This window comes from Leuciscus leuciscus (assembly GCF_965113295.1).
Source record: "Leuciscus leuciscus genome assembly, chromosome: 15".
NCBI lineage: Eukaryota > Metazoa > Chordata > Actinopteri > Cypriniformes > Leuciscidae > Leuciscus > Leuciscus leuciscus.
Window position 1 is genome coordinate 5442427 of NC_138739.1, and position 27223 is coordinate 5469649.

Below are 27223 nucleotides of genomic sequence, written 5' to 3' on the forward strand. Positions count from 1 at the left end.
ATATATATATATATATATATATATATATATATATATATATATATATATATATATATATAGGACTCTTATTTCCAAGATGATTAAAAAACGTAACATTATTATAATTTTTTTGTAAATTGATGATTACCACATTTGAAATGACCAAATAGAGTTTGACCTAGAGTTATTTTGTGATATTTGTTTTGTAGGACAGGCTTTTACAGCTCTATTTTTTATATTACTGGCCCTTTTATAAACAATTACTGGTACCTTATTAAATGTCCCATTTAGTTTTGGATCATCTTTAAGAACACACCAATTCTTTAATACAATATCTTTAATATTAGTTGTTCTATGAGTATATGTAGTGCAGAAAATAAGATCTGGATTGACTTGAGATATTTTGATAGAATTCACAAGCATATCTCGACTGGCAACTGGTTGATAACTGTTGGTGTGTAAAAGTGTATTTCTGTCTGTAGGTTTATATGTATAAACATAACTGTATTTAGAAAAAAAATCCAGTGGACAAAAATAAAAAAATGAAACCTAAAAAAAAATTGTAAAAAACGAAATTGTGTTAAATTTTTTTACGATTACATGATTTAGGAACGTGAGACCTGTTGAGCCATAAGTTTTTATGAAATTTGTTCATGAATCGAACAATTGAAAAGTTTAACGAACAATTTACACCGAAATCTGTCGCTAAATTGTTAATCACTGCATTTGAATGAAGAAATTGCGCAAGAAGCGGATTTGCAAACAATTTACACTTTGTTCTACTTGTGTTTTATAAACCATTTCCACCTTCACAGCCTCATTTTTAGTTTGTGTCAAATAAAATATGCCATCTACCCTGATTATGGTCCATTAAGTATGATTTTTGTCTATTTAGCATGATAATGTTGTGCTAAAAACATCTTCAGCGTTGTTGGAAAGCCCTAGGATTGTCCAACATACCTGCTGCCTTCGACAGATCCACTCTAAACTCTGTGCTTTATATTTCCTGAGGATTTGGAACAAAAAAACCCTTTAAGACTCCAGAACTGAGTGTCAATCCTTGTATTGCCTTTTAGACTCTTTCCTGTCCTTTGTCTTCTTTGACTAGATGTATATAAGCCATATGTTCTCGTATCTCTAAGGTGTTCGTGTCTTTGGTTGTTTGTTTGCCAATCTGCCGAGCTCTCTGAATCTGTCGTGAGCTAAGAGAGGGTTAGAAAACTAGTGAAAGCTTTATTTTTATATCCTGACTCAAGATTTGGAGTTCCCTTTTTGCTAACGTGTCACTCGAATTTGTTGCTGTCATTTGGACTTGATGTGCAAAGAGTGCTAATGTGCCAGGAAACGGATGAGCCTGCATTTGCTTTGTGAGTTTTGTAAGTAGATTGGATATTTTCCTAATTCCTTTTTGTCTGAAATAAAAACTGAGTTTATTCACTTAAGGCTTTCTGTATCTTCAGGACAAAGTGTGCCGAAGTGCCTTCCACTCCCCGGAGATCAATAAGCCATTTCTACTCCGATGCACTCGCTGAATCTCTTCAACTTGGCTAAAAATGGCTTTTGCACGCAGAGAACAGAAAGACAAAAGGTTTAAAAATATAACCCATGTTTTATTGCCATTTGTTGTTTCATACAGATGTTTACAAACATTGTGCGGATCCCTCGGATCTGACAGATGGATGCATCCAATCGAAAACAGTATAAAAACAATGCATTTTGAATTACTCATTAGCAGTGTTCTGGGTGCTCAGGTTTCTCCGTCATGGATCTTTATGGCTCAAAAAATTCATACAGACGCCGTTATCAATGCAACTTAGAGATTTATCAGAACTGACATTTATCCTGAGCGACCTGGTCCACTTTCTTTGGTCTGAAGTTTGTAACTCAACACCAGCTTGATGACTATTTCAAGTTTGCTGTTGATTTTTGACATACAGTACAGTCACGCACATTCGCTCTTTTACATGTAGTGGCATCAATAAAAACAGAAAAGATATGTAAAGTATACAAAGTTCCCATGTTAGACAAATGGTTATGCATAAATATAGCTCAGGCTGTCATACAGTGCAGTTACTTAGATGTTCAAGAAACTATTTCATCATTCTAGCACCAGAACTTGTATATGCCCAAATTACTTGTTTAAATCAAATGTCCTGAAGATTAAATTCAGGGCACAGCCTTTGAAAACAGTCCAATGTTGCTGATCGTCGCAGTAAACAACAGTATTATTCAAATTATGCGTTCAGATGATCGATGGACAGGCTCATGTAAACAGTGACGTCTGTCACGTAGTGCTCAGTGACAGTTAATTAAGGACGCTGTGATCATTAATTGTCCGTCTTCAGAGGAAAAACAAAGTCAACAGCTCTTAAAGGCTATTTATCTAATGTTTACAAGTAAATATTTGGTTTGGCAGTCTTGATGCTCAAGAATACACAAAAAGAAATACAAACGAAATCTACATTTCACTTTAAAATATACAATTTAAATTTTCAACAAGCTTTGATAGTATTGATTTTTTTTTTCAGCATTGAGACAGTACAAAAGACAATCACACAAAATAAAAAATAAAACACAAAAGACCTTTTGAAAAAAAAAAATGTCACGTTTGAAATCCACAAATCAAGCATGTTCGTAGTACAACGGAAGTTGGAATCATAGCACCTTGCGATTTACTGAGAAACTAAGAAACGAGGGTCGTTTTTTTTCCGTTCCCACACTGAAGTTGAAAAGTTGTGTTTGCATGTCCACATCTGGAGTGTTTCGGAGGACAGCTTGCCAAACAGTCCTTATGTACCATTGAGACCGCACGTCTCCAGCTGCAATCAAAAATGGCATCTGGTTGGTTTACCCAGCAGGCTTTCAATTCTCCATTCATATATGCTCTGTTTGCTCTGTTTGTGTCTTTGCCAAATACAAAGACGAGCACTCTGAGCACACAAGTATGGAGAAGAAATGGTTCGAATTTGTATGTTCGAATGTTTGTTCTACATCACATGCATATTCGAAAACCCTTTGGGTGTTGCCATTTTTGGAATGAAATTTCCCTGATTTAAAAACGCAGAGGAGTCCCAGTGCAAATTGAGCGTTTAGCACAACTCCTGTCCTAACTGCTGTACGTATATGTGTGTGAAATGAGGTAACGCGATGTGGCAGCTCATGCAAACACTCCAGAAAATCCCAGAAACCTAAAAGTACGTTTAGTATCAGTTTCGAGAACCATAAGCCGTTTGAACGCTCAACTCTCATTTAAACCTGAAAAATAGCCGTAGTTGCTACAGTCCTTTGTGACCTCTTTTTTTCATCGTTAACAGTACAATACTGAACTCTAAATACTGAATGGAATAAACTTTGACCCCAGTTTGCATTGAGATAATGAGGTGTGTGAAAAGTCATATTTTTCTTCATCATCTATAATGCAGTGTTTTATGTGCACTAAAGACTGAAATGTCATTTCATGATAAATTTGACCGTTTTGTAACAGCCGTACTAAAATTTAATCGTCCTCACGACTAATATTTCTGATTGTCTCTCTTGTAAAAGTGGGTGCTAATACTAGTGCTAACGCACTCCTGCTAATTTAAAATGGTATGTGTACATTTTCCACCAAACTTGGTAGAATCAGTGGGCGTTGACATGAAAGGATGGCAAATAAAAACAAATCCGAAACATGGCGGTAAATGGAGACAGTTTCTCAGAGCTTACGCCCTGCAGTGAAGGGCACGGGGTCAAGGGTCAGTCTCAGTGCAGGTGGACGTGCAGCTTGATGCGCAGTGCATCACCGATCTCGCCCAGCAAGTAGTCGCTGTCATGCTGGTCCTCCAGGTCCTGAAGTTTGCGGGGACCAAACAGGCGCAAGCTGGCGATCTCCAGGCGGTACAAACCTGGAGTGGGTGGTTTCCGGCCCAGCCGCAGAACGCTCTTCCCGTCACGGCGCTCAAGGATACGGAAGTGTTCGCCCTGGTTTCCGTGCGTTATGACGTAGCGCACACGGTGCTCAAGCGGCTCCAGAGCTGGAAGCAACTCAAGAAGGGGTTCCTTGTTTTGTAGCTGCGCCAGACTCAGGTTCATGGGGATGGAGGTCTGAACATCCATGCTGGCCATGCTCACCGTCTCCTGAGGGCAGAATAGAACAGGTTGAAACTCTTGATATACTTTTATACCCTTAATTTAGAGTTAGAGATAAGGTAAGTGATAGCAGAGTGTATGTGGCCATAGTGTTAGCAACACAACCACGGCCTCAAAAGTACCTTGAGCTCATTATCACCAGCATTGCGCCTATGACGGCCTTTCTTTCCCAGGTCACCATTGATCTTGCATTCATAGCAGGCCTCCGGTGAGAGTGACTCTTCGTCATCCCCTCCCTCCGAGCCGAACTGACCCTGGAAGCCCACTCCTGTGATGCAGTGCCTAGAGAAGAAAAGGGTGAAACATTACACTTGCTTTAATATTACATTTAAGCCAGTGATTTCCAATCCTGGTCCTAGAAGTCCAGAGTTTAGCTCCAACTTGTCCCACCATATTTGGGGGAATTTTGTAGTCATCCTGAAGACCTTTATTACCTTGGCTCAGGTTTTTAATTGGGGCTAAACTCTTCAGGACAGTGGCTTTCCATGAGCAGGATTCAACACCCCTGGTTTATTCCTTGCCCCAAATAGCGCACTTAATATGCTTTCTCTACCTGCATAGCTCTATGGAGACCACAAGATCATAGATTATCCCGTTTTATGGTCCAGAAGGGTGCTTGCACCCATGTTAAGACCATGCTAGTGCAGACTCCTGCTCGACAATCTGTGCGTCATCAAACTTGGACAATGGCCTTCGGATGAGACGTTAAACCGAGGTCCTGACTCTCTGTGGTCATTAAAAATCCCAGGATGTCTTTCGAAAGAGTAGGGGTGTAATCCTGGCCAAATTTGCCCCTTGGCCTCTGTCCATCATGGCCTCCTAATCATCCTCATATACTGATTGGCTTCATCACTGTCTCCTCTCCACCAGTAAGCTGGTGTGTGGTGGGCGTTCTGGCGCAATATGGCTGCCTTCGCATCATCCAAGTGGATGCTGCACATTGGTGGTGGTTGAGGAGGATTCCCCTCCTTCTATGTAAAGCGCTTTGAGTGCCGAGAAAAGCGCTATATAAATGTAATGAATTATTATTATTATTATAAAGACTTGAAAAGGGTTAAGGTTGGAATTTATTCACACTTTCAGGCAAGCAAATGGATCTATACTGCATTGTAAAAGTATGTAGACATCCCCTTCTAATTAACAGGTCTGGTCTGGCCTACTCCAAGGCGAGACCTGAACCTTCTTTAACACGTTTGGAATGATTTGGGATGTCAATTACAAACCAATCCCTTACAAAGATCAATACCAGACATCACTGATGCTGAGAAAAGTGGAAGCTGCCAATGTTTCTGAATGCTGATGCTGAGAAAATTGGAAGCTGGCAATGTTTCTGAATGCTCAAGAAAGTTTAGGTGTCAACATACTTGGCTATATAGTGTATGTTAAAACAATTTGAGTGTCCAATCTTGTTCCTGAAAGACCACCTTCCTACAGACTTTAGCTCCTGAACTAGCAAATAAAGGTCTTTAGGGTTACTAGAAACATCCAGACATTTGTGCTGGAGAAGGTTGGACTGAAACTCTGTATAAAAGCGGCCCTCCGGGAGCAGCATTGGACACTTCTGGCATAAAATGAACTCTGTAGGAAGGAAATATTTGAACATTGCGAGTTAACTGGATTATCTGAGTTTAGCTCCTGAACTAGCTAATGAAGGTCTTTAGGGTTACTAGAAAAGTCCAGGCATGTGTGCTGGAGAAGGTTGGACTGAAACTCTGCATAAAAGCGGGAGCATGATTGGACACTTCTGGCATAAAGTAAACTTAAAATGTTCAAAAAGAACCTTCCTATAGACTTTAGCTCCTGAACCAACTAATGATGGTTTTTAGGGTTGCTAGAAACGTCCAGACAGGTGTGCTGGTGAAGGTTGGACTGAAACTCTGCATAAAAGCATCCCTCCGGAAGCAGGATTGCACACTCCTGGCATAATGAACTGTGATAATCCAGAGTTTAACATGCAATGTTCAAATGAGAACAGAACTTTAGCCTAAATACTCACCCTTGTCCTGCTCGGTAGAAGCCTCCAGGACATCCGCACAAGTATCCGCCATCTGTGTTGGAACAGCCATAGCTGCAAGGGTTATTGCCCTGGGAGCATTCATTAACATCCTGGCAGCCGCCAGCAGAAGACTCAAAGTCGAAACCTGATGGGCACACGCACTTAAAGCTGCCCAGAGTGTTATAGCAAGACGCCGACCCACAGAGTTGGTTCCCGGCACATTCGTTCTCATCTGGGTGGAAGGAAGACAGAGAAATTAGCAATCCGCAATGAAAAAACTGCTGTACTTTTATGTTGCGTCATTCATGCAGAAGGACTTACCCACACACTGGTTCCACTGGTAGTGTTGAACGTAACCCTGCGGGCAGCCGCAGCGATAACCTCCCAGCATGTTCTGGCAACCGTGTTGGCACCGGTGGTTTCCGCCACATTCATCAACATCTGTAAGAAACCAAAAAAAAAAAAAGATCATAAACTGATCTCAGGTTGGCATGTGCTTCTTATATAGCCGGGTTGGTTCTAGGGTCAATCTCATGAATAAACATTGGGGTCATAGTATGGGCCCTTAGCAAGATTAGTGCCAATACCATAAGCGCAAAAATATTTAATCTAAGCCCAAAATGGGAGACTAACCATCACAGTTGTGTCCAGTGTCGTCCAGAGAGAAGCCTTTCTGACACTCGCAGTTGAAGCTGCCGGGAGTGTTCAGGCAGGAGGCGCGGGAACCGCACACATTTGGCTGATTGCCGCATTCGTTGTTGTCTAAGAGATGAAGCATGGGGGCAATTTTAGCTCCAAATGACCTGCTCAATTATTTAGGCTCTGGGCTAGGCATGTTAGCGGGGCGGTTTTGAGTTCATATCACTCACCTATGCAAGCCGTCTGGTGCTGCGTGAAGCCCGTGGGGCATTTACAGGTGAAACCACCGATCGTGTTGACGCATAGGAACTGACAGTTGTGTTGCTTGGTTGAGCACTCGTCCAAATCTGGGAAAAAATAAGTAATACTGTCAATTGTTCAGTTATTCAGACACATTCAACATTTCTCACATTATCACTATTTATTCGCTATAGTTTAGAAAATGGTATTCAAATATGACAAGAACTCAGAGATATCAAATCAGTTGGTTTTGTCCATCCTTCTGTTAGACTGTCTTACAAATGAATTATGTTGAATATCTGTCAGCTCTTAAATTTAACTACACAATTAGATAATACCAGTTTAGCTCAACCAGTAACCAAGCAATGCTTCATTTTGTTCAGTCTGTGTGTAAAAAGATCACATTAGCAATCCAAGAAAAAACACATAACATGGTCAGATCAAAGTGTCTGAATAATTTTTGGTTTATAAATGTCACTGGTAGTCACTGTATGAAGAATTTTTGGGTATAATATGTCACAGTTCACTTTATTTTACTATCCTCACGTACATAAATGAACTATAGTGTCCTGCACCCACTAGTAAAAAAATTAGATCTGGTGTCTGAATAATTTTTGTTTTGACTGTATTTCATATTAGCACATGTTTTGAAATTGGGTTTGTCATTGGGATGGATTATTACTAGGACTAGATTTATAAGCTGATGTTATCCCGACAAGTAGGAATGGTACCCATTAATTATAAACTAACCTTTGCAGGTCTTCCCATCAGGCTGTAGGATGTATCCTCTGGGACATGAGCACAGGTAACTGCCTTCAGTGTTCTTGCACAAGAAGTTACACGGTTTGGGCGACTGAGAGCATTCGTCCATATCTAATTTAAAAGACATCAATGGGAAAAGGCATGAAGTATTACAATATTTAGCTGATATTGCATCAAAAAACAGGCTTAATATGGGTTACAGTGAGCGAGGACAACGTACCGACACAGGAAGTGCTAGTAAAGTCATTGGTGTAACCCACGTTGCAATGGCAGCGGAAGGAGCCGACACTGTTGATGCACTGGCCGTTCTTACACAGGTCGGGCATCACCTCACACTCATTGATGTCTGCAAAACACATCCAATATGGTAAAAAGATCCACATATACAGTACATGTCAAATCTACCAAAGGAATGGCTACTGAACATCTTTTGCACATTGCTGTTGTATGAAGTCTCTCAGAAGAGTAGTGTGTTGTGTCTCTGACCTCTGCCGTCAGTGGTGTATCCCGGGCCGAGCGGACACATCCTCTTGTACTGAACGGTGCCGGGCAGAGGACACAGCTCACACAGCGAGCCCCATCCTCGACCCCCGTTACAGCAGCACTCAGACTTGGTGACGGTGTTTCGGTTAGTGGACGACTGCTGGCACATCGTCTGCAGGACCTCCGTGAAACAGAAGCCCTTCCTGTTATCTGACGACAACAAGAGTTCGAGAACAGTTAGACAACAGGAGGAATCAGCTACTGTCAAACCAGACGCCTTCAACATTTCTCACATTCAGTTATAAAATATGAAAAGAACTCAGAGTTATAAAATCAGTTGATATTTGACTGGTTTTGTCCATCCTTCTGTTAGACTGTCTCACAAATGAGTTATGTTGAATATCTGTCAGATGTTAAATTTAACTACACAATTAGATAATACCAGTTTAGCTCAACCAGTTACCAAGCAATGCTTCATTTTGTTCAGTCTGTGTGTAAAAAGAGCATTAGCAATTAAAGAAAAAACACTTCAGCAAAACATGATCAGCTCAAAGTGTCTGAATAAATTTTACTGGTAATCACTGTATGAAGAATTTTTGGGTATAATATGTCACAGTTTACTTTATTTTGCTCTCTACACTTACATTAATGAACTATAGTGTCCTGCATCTACTGGTAAAAAAGTATCAAAAATTATATCTGGTGTCTGAATAATTCTTGGTTTGGCTGTATTTGATTCGAATGGATGTAAAACTGGTGATTCAGTTTCACGTGAACACGTGTGAGCCGTCGCCGTCAGCTGCGTTCTGATTGGCCGCTTGTTCTTACCGATGCACTCAGTGCCCGTGGAGCTCGACTCGAAGCCCTCGTTACACTCGCAGCGGTAACTCCCCACAGTGTTCACACAGCGGCCGTTCTTACAGATCCCAGGCTTACTGCGACACTCGTTCAGGTCTGAGAGAGAGAGAGAGAGAGAGAGAAGGATGATCCAGTGATCTGAGGAGGCTTATGCAACAAGAGAGCTGGCTAATGCACAATGTGCATACTATGTAAAAGTGACAAAATTACTTGAAATTTGAATTATATCAAGCAAGCAATACAGAAAATGGTTTAGATAACATTAAATAAAAATATTAGAGATTTTAATTGCATAATATTGCTCAAAATATTACAAATTATGATGATTATAATTTTATAAATAATATAATAATAATAATATTTATATAATATATTTATTTTATTTACTGTGATTTATTTTATATGAATATTCCATTAAATATTATATATTACTATTATTACCCTATTCTAGTAAATATAGTTTGACAAAATACAATAGTTACTGCATTTATTTTCTGAAGACTATACGCATTTACTCTATAAAAGTGACTAAATTACTTATTTTTTTTAATTATATCAAGCACACAGTATAGAAAATGGTTTTGACAACATAAAATAAAAATATTCTAGATTTTAGTTGCATAATATTGCTCAAAATGTTACTTAGTAATAATAATAATTATATAAAATAAAATATGATTCATATTGTATTTGCTATTATATTCATATATCATAAATGAGTTAATTTTATATATAAATGAATTACTATTATATTTTTGTTATTAATATTGCATAAAATATCAGATTATTTTATTTTATAAATATTCTTAAAATACACATTCAAATTTACCCAAGTAAATATAATTTGACAAAATACTATATTAACAATAATGCTACATTCACTGTTACTCCAATTTTCTGAAGAAAATTTGAGTGTTTGCTCATGCTGAAATTGTCACCACAATGTTGCTGTTGCTATGCGGTTGCTAAGATGTTGCAAAATGGTTGCTAAGGTGTCCTGGGTGGTTGTCAAGTGTCAAGTTTCTGTAGTATAGTCAGTAGACATGTATTTTTAAATCCCATTTTAGGTGGAAATTGTAAGTGTGCGTTCACTTGAATTATCGTATATTTTTCCAATGACAACATAGAGGCCTCATTCTATCTTTAGAGCCTCTTTTAGCATGTCAGACACATTCTCTCTCACACACACACACACACACACACACACACACACACACACACGCGCGCTGGTTTCTCACCCATGCAGCCTTCTCCATCAGGACGACGGGTCATGCCCGGTGGACAGATGCACATGAAGGTGCCGATCTGGTTTTTGCAGGCCATGCCTCTGGACGCACAGTCATCGAGGCCTTCAGCGCACTCGTCCTGGTCTGAGGTGAGAGAGTATGAATATGAATATGAATATGAATATTTCCGTGCTGTGAACAGGAGTGGAGTCTGGTCTCACCTCGGCACATGCGGTTGTCGTCGCGCAGCACGTATCCCGTGGGACACATGCACTCGTACGAGCCGAAGGTGTTGACGCAGCGGAAGGCGCAGAGGAGCGGGTTCACAGCGCACTCGTTGATGTCTGACACACACATGAACAACAGTGTGAACTATACTGACAGAGAGCAATCTATAATCTATATATAGAGTTGTGTTGTTGTATAGTATATCTTCACAATTATGCTCTATCTGTCTATCTGTGTGTCTATCAATCTATTGTGTATCTATCTATCATGTCTCTATCTGTCTATCTATCTAGCTATCGTGAATCTATCTATCTATCTATCTATCGTGTATCTATCTATCTATCTATCTAGCTATCGTGAATCTATCTATCTATCTATCGTGTATCTATCTATCTATCTATCTATCTAGCTATCGTGTATCTATCTATCTATCTATCTATCGTGTATCTATCTATCTATCTATCTATCTATCTATCTAGCTATCGTGAATCTATCTATCTATCGTGTATCTATCTATCTATCTATCTATCTAGCTATCGTGTATCTATCTATCTATCTATCTAGCTATCGTGAATCTATCTATCTATCTATCGTGTATCTATCTATCTATCTATCTATCTATCTAGCTACCGTGTATCTATCTATCTATCTATCTATCTATCTATCTAGCTATCGTGTATCTATCTATCTATCTATCTAGCTATCGTGAATCTATCTATCTATCTATCGTGTATCTATCTATCTATCTATCTATCTAGCTACCGTGTATCTATCTATCTATCTATCTATCGTGTATCTATCTATCTATCTATCTATCTATCTATCTATCTATCTATCTATCTACCTATTGTGTATCTATCTATCATGTATCTATCTGTCTATCTATCTAGCTATCGTGAATCTATCTATCTATCTATCTATCTATCTATCTATCTATCGTGTATCTATCTATCTATCTATCTATCTATCTATCGTGTATCTATCTATCTATCTATCTATCTAGCTATCTATCTAGCTATCTATCTAGCTATCGTGTATCTATCTATCTATCGTGTATCTATCTATCTACCTATTGTGTATCTATCTATCTATCTAGCTATCGTGTATCTATCTATCTATCGTGTATCTATCTATCTACCTATTGTGTTTCTATCTATCTATCTAGCTATCGTGTGTCTATCTATCTATCGTGTATCTATCTATCTACCTATTGTGTTTCTATCTATCTATCTAGCTATCGTGTATCTATCTATCTATCTATCGTGTATCTATCTACCTATTGTGTTTCTTTCTATCTATCTATCTATCTATCTATCTATCTATCGTGTATCTATCTATCTATCTATTGTGTATCTATCTATCTATCTATCTATCTATCTATCGTGTATCTATCTATCTACCTATTGTGTATCTATCTATCTATCTATCTATCGTGTATCTATCTATCGTGTATCTATCTATCTACCTATTGTGTTTCTATCTATCTATCTATCTATTGTGTATCTATCTATCTATCATGTATCTATCTATCTATCTATCTATCTATCTATCTATCGTGTATCTATCTATCTACCTATTGTGTTTCTATCTATCTATCTATCATGTTTCTATCTATCTATCTATCTATCTATCTATCTATCTATCTATCGTGTATCTATCTACCTACCTATTGTGTTTCTATCTTTCTATCTGTCTGTTGCATAATTGTGTTTTTTTTTCAGAGTATATATTGTGAAACACACTTTAGCTCATATCTAGTGTACCTTCACAGGTCATCATGGGTCCGGGTTCAAATCCCTCCTGACAGGAACACTCAAATCCGCCAGGAACGTTTGAGCACGTCCCGTTTCCACAAGGGTTTCCGATGGAGCACTCGTCCGTATCTGGGAAGAGGACAAATCAACCATCAGCTCAAGAACCATCATCAAAGGTGCGCTTCACAAGACATATGACTTATTGGGTTGATAGTTGAAGTGGACAATCCTCTTGTAACTATGGGATTTGAACCTACATCGTTCCCGCTTTGATCGAGGAGAGCGAACATGCTTGTGTGTTTAGGACATTAGTTTGCAGGGGAACTCACCCACGCAGTTGACGCCGGTGTAGTCCAGGTTGTATCCGAAGGGACACTCGCAGCGGAACGAGCCGTCGGTGTTGATGCACAGGCCGTTTCCGCAGATTCCCGGGTTCTCCACACACTCGTTCATGTCTGTGGAGGCAGAGATGACGTTATATCACCAGTGTTGGTGGAAGGAGAAGTGCTTTAGTTGGCAGAAGTTGAGCAGGTTTTCTCACCCTCGCGTCCTCCAGAGCTCGGGACGGCCTCGTGACCGTAGGGACACAACGTGTGAAACGCAGCTGCGGGTGAGAAGGGACAAAAACATGTCAAACACACACACAGAAGATATTCTCATGTTTATTAAAACATGGGAACATGAAAAATTTATCTTGGAAGAGTTCAACATGCTAAAATCCAAATTCTATAAAACTCTTTTTCCAGATGTTTTCTATTAAATGAAATGATGAAATTTAAAAACTACTTTTTTAGACCAAAAATTATTCAGACACTGTTTTGCTGAAGTGTTTTTTTTTTTTTCTTTAATTGCTAATGCGACTTTTTTACACACAGACTGAACAAAATGAAGCATTGCTTGGTGATTGGTTGAGCTAAACTGGTATTATCTAATTGTGTAGTTAAATTTAACAGCTGACAGATATTCAACATAACTCCTTTGTGAGACAGTCTAACAGAAGGACGGACAAAACCAGTCAAATATCAACTGAGTTTAGATGTTCAGTTTTCATGTTCTATGAGTTCTTGTCATATTTTATTAACATTTTCGAAACTATGGCGAATAAACTGTGATAATGTGAGAAATGTTGGTTTGAACTGTGACGTACCCTCGGTCTCGCGCGGGCACAGTTCGCAGGGGTCGCCCCATCCCTCTCCGGGCATCAGACTGCAGCAACACTTGGCTTTAGTGGTGTTCAGTGGTTTGGGCACAGAGCATTTACCCGCTTCAAAGCGCGTGAAACAGAAGCTCTCGCGCGTGTCTGAGGGCATCAAAACACATTCATATTCATTATAAACCAATAAAACACCATACTTTACATACAAAAAATAACCGCTATAAATGGCAACGTATTGTATGAAACATTGGTAACACTCTATATTAGCTGACATGAACTAACAATAAAAAGACAATCTAAAGCATTAATATTATCAACCCTTAGTAATACATTATTAAAATTATTAAAAGTTGTCTGTAATTTTTTTTTAAGTCCCCTTGTGGTGAAAATCCAGCTTTTATTGTAGTTTATATGTGTATGTGGTGTTTTTAATATGCTTTAAGACAAACCATGTGCAAGTTCATAAGTCGACAGCATTGCTGAGTATTTCCTCCTTAAAACTGCAGTGAACCAAAGACAGTCTCAAAAACACGCTTTGAAATCGCTGGTGTTTGTGACGTCACAAACTACCTTGTAACCAATCAGATCAACGTGTGATCGTCAACCAGTGGATCTCTGAGCTGAGTGAGTGAGTGGAGGCGGGGCTCATTTGCATATTCATAGAACCGCACATACTAAATGAGACACAGGTGTCGAGTTACAATTAAGCTATTTTAAGGCATGAAGACATTTTTTGTAAAAAAAGAAGAAGAAAAAAAAAAAGATCAAAAACAGATTTCTGCAATAAAAAACACACTCAGAACTATTAAATAAGATGACAGGAGTCTGGCTTCGCCCAATCAGATTTCAGAGACGTCCTGTTCTCCAGGAACGTGTGGATGGGCGTGGGATCTTACCGAAACAGCGGCGCCCGTTGTCGGACAGGACGAATCCGGGCTGACAGATGCACTGGAAGCTTCCCGGCGTGTTCTTACACGAGCCGAACTGACAGATGTTGGGCTCCACGTTGCACTCGTTGATGTCTGAGGAAGAAGAGCACAGAGAGAGAGGTGGAAGAACACACAGATCACGATGACAGACGATCATGTGTGCAGGAGGTTTGTAACTATATATCGTGACACAATATATCAACAATAACAATATATTCATGACACAATATATCAACAATATAACAATAGCAAAATATCGTGACACAATATATCAACAATGTAACAATATATCAACAATATAACAATATATCGTGACAATATATCAACAATGTAACAATATATCGTGACAATATATCAACAATATAACAATATATCGTGACACAATATATCAACAATATAACAATATATCGTGACAATATATCAACAATATAACAATATATCGTGACAATATATCAACAATGTAACAATATATCGTGACAATATATCAACAATGTAACAATATATCGTGACAATATATCAACAATATAACAATATATCGTGACACAATATATCAACAATATAACAATATATCGTGACAATATATCAACAATATAACAATAACAATATATCATGTCACAATATATCGCAATACAAAAATGCAACAATATGTATTGTGTTTAGTTCACCCAAAATGAAAATGACTGTGCATTCGAGTTTTAGTGTCAGTACTACATTAAACTACTATATATAATGTTGAATATAATGTATAATAATGCAATGGGGGAAATATTTGTGTGTCCTGATAATGCCAGATGTCTGATGTTACCAGTTAAAAGTGCTACATTATTTTAAATATATCTAGTCAGTGACAGAGATCAAGCATATATTCATCTACAATAATTCTGTATTTTCAGCTTCAGAATCATGAATATTGTTATTCTGGCGTCTCTATTGTCCTGTGCTTTGGGTTTCCAGCACCAAGTCCAAGACTATTCATTTACACACACAGTGTATCAAATTTAGCATTTTAATCAACAGCACATTTTTTGTTAACATTTTGTCTTGGAGTATCACAATAATATCGTATCGCGAGTTCAGTATCGTGATATGTATCGAATGGTTACACCCCTAGTAAATACATCACTCTTACCCACACACTTGTCGTTCTGCACCTCGTATCCCGCAGGACAGATGCAGCGGAAGGATCCGTCCAGGTTCTGGCATGTTCCCGGCTGGCAGGCGCCCGGCAGCGTCACACACTCGTTGATATCTGACCCGTCACACACATATACACCGGATTACACACGGATCCATGTGGGGAAGCTACTCCGAAACTAGCTAACCGCATTACACAATAATCAGACACTTTACACTGTATATACACTAATCAACATTTGAAGTGGATCAAAACTTTTCATCAAAGTTATACATGAACTTTGAACAATACCAGATCTTGTCTCAGGACAACTTTGATGAACTTTTTTGATCCACTTCAAATGTTGACTACTATATATATAGTATATATAAAGTATAAAGCTTCTGATTATTATATAACATTTAATACCTTTACACTAGGTTCACTTTATATACATCAAATAGTTACAAATGGCAACATATTTATTATTAACAAAAATATTTATAAATAAAATTTATATGCATATTATATGTTTATGTAAAACATTCATTTATGCGAAATACAATAATAAAACATTTGCAAAATATCAATATTTACAGAGTGTAAATTTATAAATAAAGTTTAAATATTAATTTAATAAATAGTATTTTATTTGTAAATATTTACCTACTGGCAAAATATATAAAACATAAAAGACATGAAATATATATATATATATATATATATATATATATATATACATACATACATGCAGTGTGTATCTATATTTATATAAATTCATGCTAATTAAACTAATAAAACAACAATAAAAAAATAATTCAATTGCAAAATAATATTTTTTAAAAAGTACTTATGAACAATTATATTTTATGTATGAACTGTAAATATTAATATTTATTTTGCTAACATAAAAAAAAATAAAAAAAATAAAAAATACATTGCTGTGTAAGGACTCTTATTTTAAAATAATAAGACTTTTATTTTGTCACACTATAACTCAGTGTTTCCCCTGGAGATCTGCTAGCTCTTCCCTGATGGACTGTATGGATCTTTAGGTGTAATTAACTCTGTTACGGTCAGTCTGCAGGATGAACCGGAAAGGTTAGTTGGTCAATAGGAAGGTTTTAGGGATCTATGGAAGGTTAATCGGCTCTTACCGACGCAGTTCTTGCCGTCCGGCGTCAGGTTATACCCGTCCAGACACAAACACCTGAAGGAGCCCATGCTGTTGATGCACTGGCCGTTTCTGCACACCTGACTGGAGTGAACACTGCACTCGTCGACATCTGTCAATCACACACACCTGTCAGAACTCTGACCCCTCCGCTTTCAGGATCTACACACAGTCTGATGCTAAACCCACAGTTACTAGTAGAATCAAACATGAATGAGGATCAATACTGTGAAACTTCATGTTCATTAACATCCTAAATAATATCCAACATGACGTTATCTTCGCCGTTTACACTGCACATTATTGGCTCACACACAGCATTTAGCATAATATCTCATATTTCAAAATCCTACATTTTGGATTTTGCTTCTTAATTGAGTGCTTATACTAATTAGACATGCTTAATGCCAAAATATATTCTCTCTTTGGCATTTTAAGGGGCATTTTAGCCGATGAAAAGGCAGAAAGCAAGAGAATTTATATTATATATTTATATTTATTATAAAATTGATTTTCTCTTTAGATATTTTTTCTTAAAATAAATGCACATGCTTTGTCTTTTTTAGTAAATATTTTTTTTTAAATATATAAAATGGATAAATGCAAAAATATATTTTCTCATTGGCATTTTAAAATGCATTTTAGCTTAAAAAATTCAGAAAATGTAGATTTAATAAAATAAAAGCAAAAATATATTCTATCTTTGGCATTTTAATGGGTATTTTATCTTAAGAAAATGCAAAAAGCATGAGCATTTATTATATTAAATCTTTTGTAAAAAATCGTAAAAAAAAAAAAATGCAAAAATATATTTTCTCTTTGGTTGTTTTATCTTAAAATGCGCCGTGACCCGCTAAATGGCCGGTAACTTAAAAATGTAGAAGCCAAATTGGCCGGTGAGTGAAAAAAGTTCATTTCAAACCCTGGTGGCAACATGTTAAGGCCATGTAATTCATGTTCAAACAGTAGTGTAAATGTGATTGGTGTGATTGCTGTGATGGCTGTGATTGGTGTGATTGGTGTGATTTTGTGATTGGTGTGATTGCGTGTGATTGGTGTGTTTGCGTGTGACTCACCCATGCAGTCGTTGTTGTGCGTGAGCTCGAATCCGGGGAAGCACAGGCAGTTGTACGAGCCCACGGTGTTCTTACACGTGCCGTTTCCACACGGCTGCCGGTCACACTCGTCGATATCTGCCGGACACAATGACATCACAGTCAGGATCCGCGTCAGAGCGCTTCCCGCGGGAAAAGCAGCGCGGCGTGAACGCTCACTCACCCATGCACATGGTCTGGTCCGGCGTGGTCTTGAAGCCGTTGTGGCACAGACAGCGGAAGCTGCCCTGAGTGTCGATACACTCTCCGTGACTGCAGACGTTCGGGATCTCCTGACACTCGTTGCGGTCTGAGGAACAGGCAGTTCACTTGCATTCATATTTTTCAGTTTCATTTTTAGTCATTTCAGTATGTGCTTTTGTCATTTTATTATTATTATTATTATTATTTCAAAATATTTAAGTATTTTAAGAGCGTAGACTCTCTGAACAATCATTTCACTTGTTTTCATATTTATATATTTTTTTATATTTTTCATTTTCATGTTAGTTTAAGTTTCGTTTTTAGTCATTTCGTTATGCGCTTTTTCAGCAGGCGTTGGTTCCGGAAGTTTTTTTTCTCAAAATATTTAAGTATTTTGAGAGAGTACACAATTATGTCATTCGCAGTGTTTCAGTGGAATTTTCTGAACAGCATCATGGGTAATGTAGCTTTTCACCACGAATTCCACTGTTGAACGCGATTATTTTAAAACTAAGTTGAAATAATGAGGGCTAAAAAAGGCTTTTGAACTGAAATAAAGCTGAAATAAAATATAAATATTAGATGAAAAACCCTGGCAACTAATTGAAATAAAATGAGTTAAAATTATTAAAACGGAAATAAATTAAAGCTAAATAGAAAAAATACAAATACAAAAGAATAAAATTAGAAAAAAGGAAAACCAAAAATATAAAAATAAAATAAATATTATAATAGTTTTTAAATTATATAAAAATATATGAAAAGTTCTATTTTAGTAGTACTATTTTACACTTTACAGTTAAACAAAGAGTTTTGCGAGAAAATTTTTACACAAGTGCAGAAACAATTTAGTAAATTATAACAGCTTCAATTATTTTATTTAGTTTTATTTATTTTGCCGCATTTTATTATGACACTATCTAGCGCATTCTGTTAAGGCGCATTTTATAACGGTGCATTCTATTACGGCGCATTATGGCACATTCTATTATGGTGCATTCTAAAAAGACATTCTAATGCATTCTATTACGGTGAATTATGGTGCATTATAATATAGTGCATTCTATAATGGCACATTCTAGTGCATTCTTTTACGGCATTTTATAATGCTGCATTCTATTATGGCACAGAGTATTCTGGTGCATAATGGTGAATTGAGATCAAAACGGCAGAAAAAGTTAAGTAAATTATGACTGCTTAAATTATTTTATTTTGGTGCATTCTATTATGAGCCTCATTTGCATTAAAAGGTGTTTTTCCTCCGAAAAAATGGCAGTAGTGTTTAACACTTTATAATACAGACACTGCAATATAATACCAGCACAGATAGTTAAACGAAGAGTTTTATAATGGTGCGTTCTGGCGCATTCAATTATAGTGCATTTTATAACGGTGCATTCTGGTGCATTCTAGCACGTTCTATTATGGCACATTTTATAACTGCGCATTCTATTATGACACATTCTAGTGCATTCTATTACGGCGCATTATGGTGCAGTTTATAATGGTGCCTTCTGGTGCATTCAATTATAGTGCATTTTATAATGGTGCATTCTATTATGGCACATTCTAGTGTATTCTAAAATGACACAATATAGCGCAGTTTATTATGGTGCATTGTGAGCAAAATTGCAGAAATCGTTGAGTAAATCATGAGTGCTTAAATTATTTTATCATGCCGCATTCTATGATGCCGCTGAAGACTCACCCACACACGCTCCGCTGGGCGACAGCTTGAATCCGGCTGAACACTCGCAGCGGTAGCTCCCGGGGATGTTGATGCAGTTAGCGTTGCGCTGGCACAGGTTGTCGCCGCTATTGCACTCGTCGATATCTGTGGTGGAAAAAGCCCAGAAGGCGTTGAGTCGAGAAATACGAGAACAATCTTTGGTTAAATGCGTCAGGAGCGTCGTTACCTTCACATATGAGCAGGATGTTGTTGTAGCTGAAGCCCATGGGACACTCGCAGCGGAAGCTCCCGATCTGGTTGATGCACACGCCGTTAGCGCAGAGGCCCGAGATCTCGCGACACTCGTCGATATCTGGAAAAGTTTGTGTGATCAGGAGTGCGTTTCCCATACAATGACGTAACTCGCTTACCTTTCATGGTACGAGACACTGTTGAAGAAATCAACAAGCTAGTCACGTGAAATGTGAGGTTCAGGTCGAACTCACTCACCGATAGGTTTTCCAGTGTGGATGTCGATGATGAAACCAGGAGCCAGATATCCACACAGAAGCTGGTACTCGGCTACAGGAGACAGAAATACACAGATCTGTGTGAATATTGAAACTAGCAGCAGGTTCAGGTATATCTTCCCGTTGAGAGACACTCACTGGTGGCCGGGGTCGGACAGGCCTCACACGGTCTGTTCCAGGCTTTGCCCACGTTATACGAGCAACAGCACATCTTCTTGGTCATGTTGAAGGGCAGCTCGTTCTCGCAGGTGTCGTTGAAGTTGCGATAACACACGCTTTTCCTCATATCTGCACATCCAGGACATCCAAAAGTACACAAAATGACTCCAAAGGCCCCCGATTAAAGGGATAGTTCACCCAAAAAGGAAAATTAGCCCATGATTTACTCACCCTCAACTCATCCTAGGTGTATATGACTTTCTTCTTTCAGACGAATACAATCAGAGTTATATTAAAAAATGTCCTGGCTCTTCCAAGCTTTATAATGGCAGTGAATGGGTTTTTGTTTTTGGAAGTCCATCAAGTGCATCTATCCATGATAATGCACTTTTATGATGGACAGATGCACTTTTATGATGGACAGATGCACTTTGATGGACTTCCAAAAACAAAAACCCATTCACTGCCATTATAAAGCTTGGAAGAGCCAGGACATTTTTTAATATAACTCTGATTGTGTTCGTCTGAAAGAAGAAAGTCATATACACATAGGATGACTTGAGGGTGAGTAAATCATGGGCTAATTTTCATTTTTGGGTGAACTGTCCCTTTAAGAGCCAGAACAGTAGATGGCGAGGTCTTACCCATGCAGTTGTTTCCTCCGTTGACCTGCATGTATTCGGGTGGACAGACACAGGTGTAGTTTCCCAGCGTGTTGTAGCAGGTTCCCGGGCCACAGATGCCGATGTGTGCCGTACATTCATCAATATCTGTGTGAGAATCGGTCAAAAATATCAGTATTCAGCCACTCAAACCACTCAAACTCTGGTTGCTCCCTTTTGTTGATGTTTGCTGAAATTCAGATTATTACATAAAATATAAATTTAGTATAATATTTAATTGAAATATTAATACAAATATTTAGTTAAAAATCATTAATTCATAATAAATGAATTGGGGTTACTAAACATGAAGATAAATGGATGGATTAAAGGAGTTTTCAGCAGCTCAGATGACCTTCACAGATGCGCGTCTCCTCGTTGAGGTAGTATCCGGCGGGACACTCGCACTGGAAGCTGCCGAAGGTGTTGACACAGTTTCCCCCCTGACACAGGCCGGGCAGCTCCTGGCATTCGTCTATGTCTGATGTGGGACAGAGAGAGAGAGCGTTATTACTGCAAACCCCCCAGGCTTCATCCCGCTGCCCGCGGCCCGATCCACACTTACCCTCCAGGATGACCGTGATGGGGTTCGGCCGGAAGCCTTCTCCTCCGGGACACAGGGTTTTGTACTCGGCTGTGAGGAGACAGAATTCATCAGGGCGTTTGCTCATGTTTGCTCACGGCACAAAGACTCTGTTTGGGGTTTTCCACTGTCATGTGTTTTTAAATGGTTAATATAGAGTTTATGGTAACACTTTACAATAAGGTTTAACATTAGTTTACTGCTTTAGTTAACATGAAAAGTAACTAAGTAACGCTATTAGTTACTTTTTTTGGGAGTAACACAATATTGTAATGCATTACTTTTAAAAGTAACTTTCCCCAACACTGTTTGGGAGAGATTCTTCTTTTTTAATACAGCAGTGAGTGTGTGTGTGACAGCAGTGAGTGTGTGTGTGTCCGTACAGGAGTTGACGAGAGGGCAGTGAGTGTGTGTGTGTGTGTATGACAGCAGTGAGTGTGTGTGTGTCCGTACAGGAGTTGACGAGAGGGCAGTGAGTGTGTGTGTGTGTATGACAGCAGTGAGTGTGTGTGTGTCCGTACAGGAGTTGACGAGAGGGCAGTGAGTGTGTGTGTGTGTGTGTGTGTGTGTGTGTGTGTGTGACAGCAGTGAGTGTGTGTGTGTCCGTACAGGAGTTGACGAGAGGGCAGTGAGTGTGTGTGTGTGTGTGTGTGTGTGTGTGTGTGTGTGACAGCAGTGAGTGTGTGTGTGTCCGTACAGGAGTTGACGAGAGGGCAGTGAGTGTGTGTGTGTGTGTGTGTGTGTGTGTGTGTGACACATACAGGAGTTGACGAGAGGGCAGAGTTCACACGGGTTGCCCCAGGCTCCGCCCAGCGAGCAGCAGCAGGACGCGCGGGTCACGCCCACTCCGATCTCAGCGCTGCAGGAGATCCCGCCGTCGCCCCGGTCCAGAGTGTCCAGGAAACAGTTTCCCACACGTGTGTCTGTCCGAGGGGAGAGGATCACGGCTCTTTAGTGTCGCGCGTATCACAGTACATGAGAGGCATGAGGAGGGGCGGGTATCGTTTCAATTTTATTGATTCCTAATTTCGATTCCAATATGTAAAAAAACTTAAAAACTTAGATATCATTCACATTTAGTCTTATTGTAAAACATTTAATTGTATCTGAATATCATGAATAACAGTCAACAGGCTAAAGAACACTTACACAAGTACCACAGAAAAACAACTAGCCGAACTAATATAAATGTAAAGCATTATTAAAGACAAGTAAACCCTAAGGAATTAAAAAAGAACAAATAAAAAACTAGCACAGTATAATCACAACTAATAGATACAACTGAACAAAGAAATGACTGAAATAAACAGTGTTTTAAGGAAGATTTCCAGGTGTTCAGGTACAGAAACTGTGATCAAATGTGAAATAACACTGCACTTTATAAATAAAATATACATTACAAATATGCTTTCAAAAGTTATTCAGTCAAGAACGAGTGCATTTTCTCTTTATCTTTTGTTGTTTGATTAGAGTTACTATAGAGACGGCGTCAGGAATATTAGGCTGCTGTCACTTTAAGAGCTGCACAGATCCAGTATACTGATACACACTCCTGCAGAACTGAAAACAGCGCGCGTCTCTCTTGAATGGTTAAAGTCACATTGAAATGCTCACAAAGGAATCAATCAATAAGAGGAATCGAAATTTACATTTTATTTACATTTTACATTTTAAACAAGTATCCGATTCCTGATTTGGAATGGATTTTCGATTCTCAACCCTAGTAATGAGGCGCTGAGTGTGTGACGTACCGACACAGCCGACTCCGGACGGGTTGAGCTCGAAGTCCGGCGGGCAGTTGCACAGGTAGCTCCCGGGCAGGTTCACACACACTCCGTTGATGCAGTTCACCGGGTCGAAACACTCGTTGATGTCTAAGGCAGACGGAGACAGTGTGAGACAGAACTGAGAAATAACACACACTCTCTGTGTTTCCAGTGGGATTAGAGGCCGTGACAACCGAAACTCATTCAGTGCCTCTTCTAAGAATAACATTATTACAGTTAAGTTATATATTAAATTACACAAATAAATACTGTAGATGAGGCTCACACTGAGGCACTTTTGTAGATGTTTGCTGAAATGAACTGATGATCTGCAGGTTGAAGATCGTGTGTGTGTGTGTGTGTGTGTGTGTGTCACCTGTGCAGTTTCCTCCACTGCGGTCCAGCTCGTAGCCGTAGTCACAGACGCAGCGGAACATCCCCGGCAGGTTCTGACACGACCCGAACACACAGATGTTCTGGAAGTTGCACTCGTCGATATCTGACGGAGGACACACAGCGCTGTGAGTGAGTGAGAGTTACTGTGTATGTGTGTGTGTGTTACTGTAGGTGTGTGTGTGTGTGTTACTGTAGGTGTGTGTGTTACTGTCGTGTGAGTGAGTGTGTTACTGTAGGTGTGTGTGTGTGTGTGTGTGTGTGTGTGTGTGTGTGTGTGTGTGTGTTACTGTAGGTATGTGTGTGTGTTACTGTAGGTGTGTGTGTGTGTTACTGTAGGTGTGTGTGTGTGTGTTACTGTAGGTGTGTGTGTTACTGTCGTGTGAGTGAGTGTGTTACTGTAGGTGTGTGTGTGTTACTGTAGGTATGTGTGTGTGTTACTGTAGGTGTGTGTGTGTGTTACTGTAGATGTGTGTGTGTGTGTGTGTGTGTGTGTGTGTGTGTGTGTGTGTGTGTTACTGTAAGTGTGTGTGTTACTGTCGTGTGAGTGAGTGTGTTACTGTAGGTGTGTGTGTGAGTGAGAGTTACTGTAGATGTGTGTGTGTGTTACTGTAGGTGTGTGTGTTACTGTCGTGTGAGTGAGTGTGTTACTGTAGGTGTGTGTGTGTGTGTGTGTGTGTGTGTGTGTGTGTGTGTTACTGTAGGTATGTGTGTGTGTTACTGTAGGTGTGTGTGTGTGTGTGTGTGTGTGTGTGTGTGTGTTACTGTAGGTATGTGTGTGTGTTACTGTAGGTGTGTGTGTGTGTGTTACTGTAGATGTGTGTGTGTGTGTTACTGTAAGTGTGTGTGTTACTGTCGTGTGAGTGAGTGTGTTACTGTAGGTGTGTGTGTGTGAGTGAGAGTTACTGTAGATGTGTGTGTGTGTTACTGTAGGTGTGTGTGTTACTGTCGTGTGAGTGAGTGTGTTACTGTAGGTGTGTGTGTGTGTGTGTGTGTGTGTGTGTGTGTGTGTGTGTGTTACTGTAGGTATGTGTGTGTGTTACTGTAGGTGTGTGTGTGTGTGTTACTGTAGATGTGTGTGTGTGTTACTGTAAGTGTGTGTGTTACTGTCGTGTGAGTGAGTGTGTTACTGTAGGTGTGTGTGTGAGTGAGAGTTACTGTAGATGTGTGTGTGTGTTACTGTAGGTGTGTGTGTGTGTTACTGTAAGTGTGTGTGTGTGTTACTGTAGATGTGTGTGTGTGTGTGTGTGTGTGTTACTGTAAGTGTGTGTGTTACTGTCGTGTGAGTGAGTGTGTTACTGTAGGTGTGTGTGTGTGTGTGTGTGTGTGTGTGTGTGTGTGTGTTACTGTAGGTATGTGTGTGTGTTACTGTAGGTGTGTGTGTGTGTGTGTGTGTGTGTGTGTGTGTGTGTGTGTGTGTGTGTTACTGTAGATGTGTGTGTGTGTTACTGTAAGTGTGTGTGTTACTGTCGTGTGAGTGAGTGTGTTACTGTAGGTGTGTGTGTGAGTGAGAGTTACTGTAGATGTGTGTGTGTGTGTTACTGTAGGTGTGTGTGTGTGTTACTGTAGATGTGTGTGTGTGTGTTACTGTAGATGTGTGTGTGTGTGTGTGTGTTACTGTAGATGTGTGTGTTACTGTCGTGTGAGTGAGTGTGTGTGTGTGTGTGTGTGTGTGTGTGTGTGTGTGTGTGTGTGTGTGTGTGTGTGTTACTGTAGGTATGTGTGTGTGTTACTGTAAGTGTGTGTGTGTGAGTGTGTACACAATGTTTTTCTATCCCAGTGGGGACTTCAACCTGAATGCACACAGACTCATAGTGACGTGTGTCACAGTGGGGACCTAAATGTGGATCTCCATGAGGAAACAAGCTTATTAATCACACAGAATGAGTTTTCTGTGTGTGTGTGTGTGTGTGTGTGTGTGTGTGTGTGTGTGTGTGTGTCTGATGGGTAGGGTCAGTGTAAGGAAAGAGAATATACAGTTTGTACAGTATAAAAACAGTACAGTGAGTGAGTGTGTGTGTGTGTGTGTATGTGTTACTGTAGAGGTGTGTGTGTGTGTGTGTGAGAGTGTGTTACTGTAGAGGTGTATGCGTGTGTGTGTGTGTGTGTGTGTGTGTGTGTGTGTGTGTGTGTGTGTGTGTGTGTGTGTGTGTGTGTGTGTGTGTGTGTGTGTGAGAGTGTGTGTGTTTACCCTGGCAGGCCTTGCTGTCCTCAGTCGGGGTGAAGCCCATCTCACACTCGCAGCGGTATCCGCCCGGGGCGTTCAGGCACTGGCCGTTCTCACACAGATTCACGTTATCCGCGCACTCGTCCATGTCTACAGGCACACAGACAGGAATCTCAACCACATCTCAGAACAATCGTGTGATTTCTGTCTGTTTTATAGGATAATTGCGCTGTAATAGAGTCAGGTAAGAGCTGTACCGGAGCAGGTGAAGCCGTCTCCGTTGAATCCCTCTTTACAGGTGCAGCGGTACGAGCCCGGCGTGTTCATGCACTCGGCGTTGGGGTTACAGTTGTGCTCTTCAGTGACACACTCGTCCACATCTGCAGAGACACAATCAGAACTGAACTCAGACTACGTTCAGAGCAGAGACTGTAAAAAAAGATGGACGACCCCATTCACTCTCTTCTACTGGTGAAAGTGAAGCCGCCTAATATGTCCTAATATGGCGCGGACATGATATTGCGTTTAGTAAAACGTGAAATGGAACCGCGATATCAAGGCCCCCGCCCACACTCTCACACACACACACACACACACACACACACACACACACACACGCAGAAACTGTTAGCAAAGTTTACTGCAGAGCAACTCATTAAGTCAGTGTGAAATAAACAGTTATGGACATTTAGAAATTAAAGTTAAAGCTCCAATCTCCTCCTGAAAATCCCCCAAAAGTCCATTGGTGCTTCAGTGACTTCATTTAGAGAAGCTGTCAATCACAGCTGTCAATCATGACGTCACATTCCCGTTAATCAAATAACTAACTAAGAACAAACTTATTTAAAAAAACGAACACTTAAATTTACATCAGCGTGATCAAAACTACCTAAAATTATCGAAAACATCTTCGGAAAAAATTTATTTGAGGTGTAATTTGATTGTTTAGTTTCGCTCGTGTCCCATTAATCTTGATGGGGAGGCGGGGTTTATGAGCTATACTGGGACCAGCCACCAGGGGGGGGCGATCGAGACGCTTTGGCTTCACTTTTCAGGACTTGTGCGGCACGCCTGGTTCAGAGAGGAACGTTCGCCACTCACCGATGCATTTGATGCCGTCTCCTTCCCAGCCGTCACGACAGCGGCACTTGAAGCTCCCGGGAACGTTGACGCACGCCGCATGCATGTCGCAGTTATGAGCGCCGATCTCACATTCATCGATATCTGGAGAAGAAAAAAATCAAACCACTTCGTACCAGCTAGCAATGTTCCAAAAACCAGCCTGACTTAAGCTGCTTGAGGGTCTGGACTCTCGTACCTGTGCATCCGG

General features: G+C 39.7%; 1 protein-coding gene and 1 long non-coding RNA gene across 2 annotated transcripts; one reads left to right on the forward strand and one right to left on the reverse strand.

Annotated features, from left to right (window-relative positions):
- Positions 1-18: 18 nt before the first annotated feature.
- Positions 19-1971, forward strand: LOC309476394. The gene is made up of 2 exons (XR_014198100.1): positions 19-1355; positions 1440-1971. It is a non-coding gene; the product is annotated as an uncharacterized lncRNA (long non-coding RNA).
- Positions 1569-27114, reverse strand: LOC309475953 (fibrillin-2-like). The gene is made up of 34 exons (XM_082138970.1): positions 26995-27114; positions 26151-26273; positions 25918-26043; positions 23710-23832; positions 23319-23441; positions 22329-22490; positions 21550-21618; positions 21340-21465; positions 20967-21092; positions 20302-20451; positions 20144-20215; positions 19881-20006; positions 19673-19798; positions 17945-18070; positions 17743-17859; positions 16650-16778; positions 15508-15627; positions 14346-14471; positions 13441-13593; positions 12835-12897; positions 12623-12748; positions 12303-12422; positions 10533-10655; positions 10324-10455; positions 9056-9181; positions 8231-8437; positions 7965-8090; positions 7733-7855; positions 6973-7089; positions 6737-6865; positions 6425-6544; positions 6104-6335; positions 4230-4389; positions 1569-4095 (listed from the first exon to the last, which is right to left on the reverse strand). Exons 1-34 carry the CDS (start codon positions 27077-27079, stop codon positions 3721-3723), a joined length of 4587 nt encoding a protein of 1528 aa, XP_081995096.1. The 5' UTR covers positions 27080-27114; the 3' UTR covers positions 1569-3720.
- Between the last annotated feature and the right edge of the window lie 109 nt (positions 27115-27223).